Source organism: Pterocles gutturalis, unplaced genomic scaffold (assembly GCF_000699245.1).
Source record: "Pterocles gutturalis isolate BGI_N339 unplaced genomic scaffold, ASM69924v1 scaffold38299, whole genome shotgun sequence".
Classification (NCBI taxonomy): domain Eukaryota; kingdom Metazoa; phylum Chordata; class Aves; order Pterocliformes; family Pteroclidae; genus Pterocles; species Pterocles gutturalis.
In genome coordinates this window covers 958-1952 of record NW_010137053.1, presented here as the reverse complement: position 1 = coordinate 1952, position 995 = coordinate 958, and the positions used below count along the sequence as shown (strand labels likewise).

Sequence of the window (995 nt, the reverse complement as noted above, 5' to 3'; positions counted from 1 at the left end):
TTGGAGCAGGAGACGAGCTCGCGGAAAGCGCCCGAACCGGGGAACCAGGCCTCCAGGTCCAGTTTCTTACTGGCCGCGTGGTTGAGGGAACCTGGGGGACACAGGGGGGGCTGCGCTGAGCAAGGGGAGGGTCCCCTTCCTCCCACGGACGCGCCCCTCGCAGGGAACGGCAGCATGGGCTGAAGGCGTGAAGCCTCGGAGGTGACTTTGGAAGGGACACGGGGCTGGGAGGAAGCGTTTAAACAGGATAATTTTCCTGGGAGAGTTTCCAGGAGGAGTTGGGACACTCCAACTGTCCGTCTAAAGGGACAGCAGGGACAATCCTGGCATGGTGCAGTGCCCACGTGTGGTCCTGGTGGACCCAGAGCAAAAATCTCCAACCTCCGTGCCCAGGGCTGGGACACATCTTCCCCCCCGCCAGGTCTGGGGACAGACACAGCAGGAAGGTGGCTGGGGACAAAGAAAGCCAAGTTGGGGACAAAGTTGACACAGAAAGCCAAGCTGGGGACAACGAAAGCCGAGCCGGGGACACAGAAAGCCTATCCGGGAAGTGGGTCAGGGCCACGGTGACACGCGCTGGTAGAAGGGTGGCTGGTCCCCTCCCGGGCCAACACGGCACAGGCAGGTGGCCCTGGTGGCACAGGGAGGTGGCCCTGGCGCTGCTGTCCCTACCCGAGACGATGTTGACAATGTGGTAGGGGATGCCCAGGGCCTGGTAGAACTCCTCGGCCGTGGCCATCATCTCCTCGAACATCTCCCAGGACTTGTTGTCATGGGGCGAGGCATAGACGAACTGCTCGATCTGCAACGAGAACAGGACCCTTGCGTTGACACCAGCTCCAGATTTGGCCTTAAATTCCCAGCGGGAATGTCACCCAGTTCTTCTCACCTTCTCGAACTGGTGGACGCGGAAGATGCCACGCGTGTCGCGGCCGTGCGAGCCCACCTCCTGCCGGAAGCACGTCGACAGCCCCGCGTATTTGATGGGCAGATCC

The 995-nt window shown here is 61.8% G+C and overlaps 1 protein-coding gene across 1 annotated transcript in view; it reads right to left on the bottom strand.

Moving 5' to 3' along the window:
- Positions 1–7: 7 nt before the first annotated feature.
- LOC104468402 (serine--tRNA ligase, cytoplasmic-like) overlaps positions 8–995 on the bottom strand; it is a gene marked incomplete at both ends in the record, with an annotated part of 1649 nt that continues 661 nt past the window's right edge. Inside the window, 3 exon segments of the mRNA XM_010082516.1 lie at positions 8–91; positions 673–802; positions 890–995. The exon segment at positions 890–995 is cut by the window's right edge and continues 33 nt beyond it. Of these exon segments, the coding sequence (XP_010080818.1) occupies positions 8–91; positions 673–802; positions 890–995 (320 nt within the window).